Source organism: Cervus elaphus, chromosome 1 (assembly GCF_910594005.1).
Source record: "Cervus elaphus chromosome 1, mCerEla1.1, whole genome shotgun sequence".
Classification (NCBI taxonomy): Eukaryota; Metazoa; Chordata; class Mammalia; order Artiodactyla; family Cervidae; genus Cervus; species Cervus elaphus.
Genome location: NC_057815.1, coordinates 28780970 through 28786969, shown reverse-complemented (window position 1 = coordinate 28786969; position 6000 = coordinate 28780970). Strand labels below are relative to the sequence as shown.

Below are 6000 nucleotides of genomic sequence, written 5' to 3'. Positions count from 1 at the left end.
ACCTCTCTCCCATCTCCCTCCCCACCCCACCCCTCTAGGTTGATCAAAAAGTAGTTGTAATGCCCATTACTTTCACACCCCTCCAGCCTGTGACTCCCACCCCCCCCCCCATATCTCATAGTTCCTGTCACCCACCAAAGTTTCTCTCTCATTCTTATTTTTCTATTTTTTTTTCCAAATTCAACTCATCAGGAAGCCATTAGAATGATCCATTCAATAGCTCAACCCTTCATTCATTTATTCTATCAACACAAACACTTGTGTTGTCCCATGTTGATCATATCACCTATGCCTTACTTAGATTAAGTATAAATATAATGTGTAGTGTGTTTACATATACGTGAAGTGTATATTGATGTACACTTAAAAATTTTCCAATTTAGACTCCCCCACTTCTTTTCTCTCATGAGGTTTTCAATCAACTCTGACCTTGCTTCATTCCTAGGGTCTCTTCCCTCTCGAAAGTACAAACTGCATCCTGTAGGAGTCTCTTGCCTTTGTCTTTTCTACCTAGGAATTTTTGGTTGTCATCCATTTTTATTTTTCTTGACTCTTTTTTGGCATTTGGAGACATGATTGCCCCATGGCAGACTTAATAGTACTGGGTAGTATAAGAAAGATGAACAAAAAAGAAAATATAAAAATGTGTCCATTGGCTTAACCTCACCATGGGCTTTCAGATAGACTTTCTAGTTCCTGGACACTTTCTGTCCTTGATGTCCTTCTTGGGTGGAGGAGTAAGTCTTCATAAATCATGAATAACAGTGGATCCTATTGGCTATGGGTTTTTTTTTTTTTCTTTTTTTTTTTAATGTGCTCCTTTTGTTATCTTTTTTTAAAAATTTATTTATTTTTATTGAAGGATAATTGCTTTACAGAATTTTGCTGTTTTCTGTCACACCTCAACATGAATCAGCCATAGGTACACATACACCCCCTCCCTTGTGAACCTCCCTCCCGTCTCCCTCCCCATCCCACCCCCCTAGGTTGACACAGAGCCCCTGTTTGAGTTTCCTGAGCCAGACAGCAAATTCCCGTTGGCTGTCTATTTTACATACGGTAATGTAAGTTTCCATGTTACTCTTTCCACACATCTCACCCTCTCCTCCCCTCTCCCCATGTCCATAAGTCTATTCTCTATGTCTGTTTCTCCACCGCTGCCCTGTAAATAAATTCTTCAGTACCATTTTTCTAGATTCCATATATATGTGTTAGAATACGGTATTTATCTTTCTCTTTGATGCTGATTTTATTTGTTTACAACCTTCCAGAGTCATTGGAGAGGCACTGGACATAAAATATCAATTTTATTATTGCTCCGTTAATAATGCTAATAAAAAGGATAATGTCACACATCTTTTTTTGGCAGAGGAGGGAGGGACAATGGAACCCCAGCAACATATTTCAACAGTTGAGTGAGAAAATTTGATAGAAAGGTTCCCCTTGTCTCCTGCAAAGGCCCATCTTTCTCTCAATCTCCTTGACTCCCAAGAAGGACTGTGTAAATATGCTCAGTGAGGCTGTGTTTACCTTGTTTGGTGTTCAGTCAGCCTGGCCGACCAAATGCCGCACAGCAGGCCAGGCAAGGGTTCACCATGCCTGAGAATTAGGCAATGTTTCTCCAGTATTTGGTAGTTGTTGTGGATCAGGGATCTTAATACAAACTTTCTAAGTGAAGTAAAGAATATTGAAATGAGACAAGTCAGCACTTCACTAGTAGTAGAAGCTTCCCAAAGAATAAATTTGCCCATCAGAACTTTCTGTGATAGTGCAACAGTATTGTTGGTGACTGAAACATGATTTCATACAAGAGAACCACTTCAGAATTTTTTAAGCTATTTTTTTTAACACATGAGATTATACACGATACAAAATACTTGTCTTACAAGTTGAAATCTTTACAGTTATGGGTACAGTTACAGTAATGCAAGTAATATTAGTGCATTTACTTAGAACAGAGTTATCTGTCTTCATTGGGCTTAACACAAAGCCAAGAATGAATTATCTGCTTAAATTACTTTCTAGTCTTTGAATTTAAAAAAAAGGAAAAATCACTTCTACCTCATGGATACTGTGTCAGAATGATAAGCAGTGCCAACAATTAAGAAGTCTGGTATTTCTATAAAAGGGAGATTGCATTCCCATAGCTTTTAAGTTGTAAATCCTGAAGTTTTGGCTGCAAATGTTTATCAAATTGTCATTATCTCAGCTTACATCATCTTTGGTAATAGGCTGCCAACAAACAGAAACTATAGACTACACCATTTTTTTTCCAAAGAATCCTGTATTTTAATGAATAGCTGAATAAATAGACATTAATTATGAAATTCACATTAAGATAGAAGAAAATCCAAACATTCTGATTGCTTTATCTCTTAAATTTGATATCTACTACAAAAACATACTATTTATGTTAGGGTAAAAATAAGCTGAATCACAGGAGTGTAACTGGGATGTGCTGGCAGATATATATACAGTAACATGGAGGAGCCATAAAACAAAAGTGTTCATATGTACATAAATTCTTCCTTACTTTTTTGCATGGAGAAACACTGTTTTATAAAAATGGGAAAACACAGTAGAACATGCAACAAGGACAATACACTGTGCGTAGCAGAATAAACAAGACACGGGAACTATGGGCTTAAAAGAGGATTTGGGAGCGGGAAAAATAAAAAGGAAAGAGTTGAAACCTGGAATGCTTTCTTATTGAGGTTTCAGAATATAAATTTGTCTAACAAGCCTCTTGATAGTTTTCAAAAGTTCCCACTTGACCATCTAGGGTGAAGTGTAAGAGCTAAAAATAAACCATCATATTATACAAAACTTTGTATATTAGCATACAAAAGGTAACAATTTACTTTTTGTATAAAATATAACCTTTTGATAGTATATTTATTTCACATATGTATAAATATAACCCAAAGAATATGCTTTAAGTATTTCTACCAAAATATTCTTTACAAAAGTTTACAAAACAAGTAATTTATTTATATTTACAACCTAGCACAGAAAAGATTCTGGGCCAGTGATGTTGGTATTGTGTAAAAGAAAGAGAGTGCTTCTAGACATTTTAAAGATCACAAGAGGGCTTTGCAGAACTTTCAAAATGTGTTCTTTCTAGAACAAGTATTTAAAGAGTTATTAAATGATTTCAGTTAAATATCTTTTGATAATTGAATACGTGAGTATATAACTAAACAGGCTAAAGATAACCTGTGTTCCTCTGTAATGAGGAAAATGATAGTAATATTTTGCATACATCCCAAATCAGCATACATATTCCCCATTTTACAGCTGATCTGTTTCAATTCAGCAGGAACTCTTTCTTTGATACAGTGCTCTGCCCTGAGGGAGAAAACCTGGATATGAAGGGCCCATCTAGCATGTGGTAATGATTCATCACATCAGGGACAACAGAATGAGCAGACTGCTACTGACAGATCACATTCTATTTAGTTGTTCACCCAAATAATGTGTCTAAATAAGGCCAGATTGGTTTTTTGTTTCAGTTACACTTTCCTTCAAACCCTATGACATAGATGTGTACCCACCATCCCTGGTTCTGACCTTTTGCTTCTTACCTTTAACCAAAACATGACACTTTATAATTTCAGTTTTGGTTTCCAAACTTCATCTTCTTACAAATCAGTCACTGACCATCAAAATAAGCAGACAGGGCCAGGTTCAGTTTCACTCAGTATGGAAACTAACCAGCAGGCATCATCAACAGTAAGTAACACCTCAGGCTATTTGTGGTTAATACATCTCCTTTAAAGCAATGCCCAATGGAGTGTTTTCTCTTTTAAATAGTGGGATCTGATGCAGACTGGTGTGCACTAATATTTCAGTATGATTAGGACAGACCATAATTGAAGCTTAAGATTCAGAAACTGGGTTTGGAAACTGGTTGTAGAAAAAAGTTGACCAGTTCTGCGTTCCTGTTCCTTACTAGACACAGCATCTTGCTGAAGGACAGGATCGGTGGGAAAACTGGAAAAGTAAGGGATGAATCTGGGGAAGAAAGTTGAGAGTTCACTGGATATTCTCTGTGTTCTCCGGTTTTCCCTCACTTAGGACACTGGTTACTCCAAACAAATCTATAACATTTCAACCAACCCTGGAAGTTTTAGGAAACCTAAATGAAAAGATGGAGTGGAGAGGTTAAATCACACATACATCTGTTGGAGCAGATTAAGGAATTTGTGGCTCGTTGCTTGGAACGAGTACCTCTGCATGGGGTTTAGACGAGCTACAAGTTCTATTCCTTTTCTTTCAGGGAGAAGAGGACCTTGGGAAGCCTATTTTATACAACTAATTGTACATCGACATCACCGTTCTGTTTGGATAAACTGGATACTGTGCCCTGGGGTTTAGACAGGCAAAGGTGATCCCAATGCTTTACTTCCAGGTTTGAGATTTAAAACAAGCATTTGGACCAAAACGTTCACCACTACAGTTACTTTCTGCTTTCCATTTTTAAGCCAAGGTATCTTCCCTAGAGTCCAACTAAAAGTCAACAGTTTGGCCTTTCCAGAGTCCTTGTAAAATACCGCCTTCTAGTGCTTGCAGTTTGTGAACTGTCTCCCTCTTCTCCTCTAGGAGTTGTTCCCCAAGATTTCATCAAGATTGATGTCTTTCATCCAGTCATCATTACCAGGCTCTGTCTTCAATAAAGAATCGATGAAATCAGCATCACTGTTTAGGGCAGGGCCCATGTTATCAGTCTGCTGGTTGAGAAAGTCAAAAGCTAAGTCGCTGCCATGGTCAGTTCCTTGAAATGCCCTGGAACTTTGGTTGGGTGAAGGAAAACCGCCGGCTGCCAGGGAGGGTGGCTGGCTGACTGTCCTCGACTGGCTCAGCCCTGTCCCTGCCTGGTTCATCGTCGGCAAAATCTGTGTGCTTAGCTGATTTGGTCTGAGATTCAGACTTCGGAGCGGACCCATGTTTTGTCCATTTAGTGTCTGGCTCATCTGGTTCATGGGTCTCATTTGCACGGCTGGTGTTAACTGATTAGAAGGAGCCACTGCTCTCTGGGAAAACTGCTGGCTGCCTACCGCCTGTTGCAGTGACTGGTTTGGCGCATAGGCTGTAGTCGTGCCGGAGGGGAAGCGCACTCCTGCAGACTTCAGCGCCTCCTGTTGTTTGGCTGTTGTTTCTTGAGAGGCCCAGTTTGGTGCTGCCGTGTTGGATGTGATCATTACATTTGACGTTCTCTGTGCTGGCATGCTGGCCATGCTGTGGGTTAAATTTGGTCTTAACGGTTGCGAACTGCCAACAGATCCAGCCCCAAAAGTGGCCACGTTGTTACTGTTGTTATTACTGGGCCCTAAAGTGGGCGGCCGTGGCATCAGAGGGCTGTTTTGATTTGCTATCAGTTGGTTTGGGTTCCTCGGTTGGGTCAGTTGACTCATTCCTGAAGTGACGCTGTATGTGCTGGGTTGACCACAAGGCAGGTTCCCGAACATCCCTACGTTCTGAACGCCTGTGGGTAAGGACGGCATTCGTGTCCCATGAGGAGGAGACATGAGGCTGGGATTTGGAGTTAGGATGGTGTGCGTTGAAACTGGGTTTGCCAAAGCCTGGTTAGAGTTTAAATTCGCTGTCGATGAGCCACCTAAGAAAAAGAAGAGAATTATGTTAGTTCATAACAGCAGGTTATCTCCTCTCTTAGAGCAGTTGACAATAGCTTATTGGCTCTGAGGCTGCCTTTGGGTATAAGAACAGAGTAAGAGAAATAATCATCACAGCATATTACATAAAAGGACTGACAGCTTTTGGGGGGAAGCATCACCCTAAGTTATCCCTTGGTCAAGAGTTTACACATGATAGAAAAAAGACTGAAATAGAATGGTTCTATTTTTCAGGCTTTACTCTCCTTCTGGAAACACTGAGGAATGATAGTCAATCTTCCATTCTGAATTACCTTTACTCTGTTTCAAGACCAAAGACTACAACTTTGACTTTCCAGCTGTCCTAAAATCCATGCTACAGGTTACC

General features: G+C 39.7%; 1 protein-coding gene across 1 annotated transcript in view; it reads right to left on the bottom strand.

The window, feature by feature from the left end:
* Positions 1 to 1288: 1288 nt before the first annotated feature.
* The window catches only part of MAML2 (mastermind like transcriptional coactivator 2), a 397278-nt gene continuing 392566 nt past the window's right edge, over positions 1289 to 6000 (bottom strand). The window contains exon 5 of the mRNA XM_043897378.1: positions 1289 to 5617. Coding sequence (XP_043753313.1) covers positions 4599 to 5617 — 1019 coding nt within the window. The 3' untranslated portion in view covers positions 1289 to 4598. The remainder of the gene's footprint in view (positions 5618 to 6000) is intronic.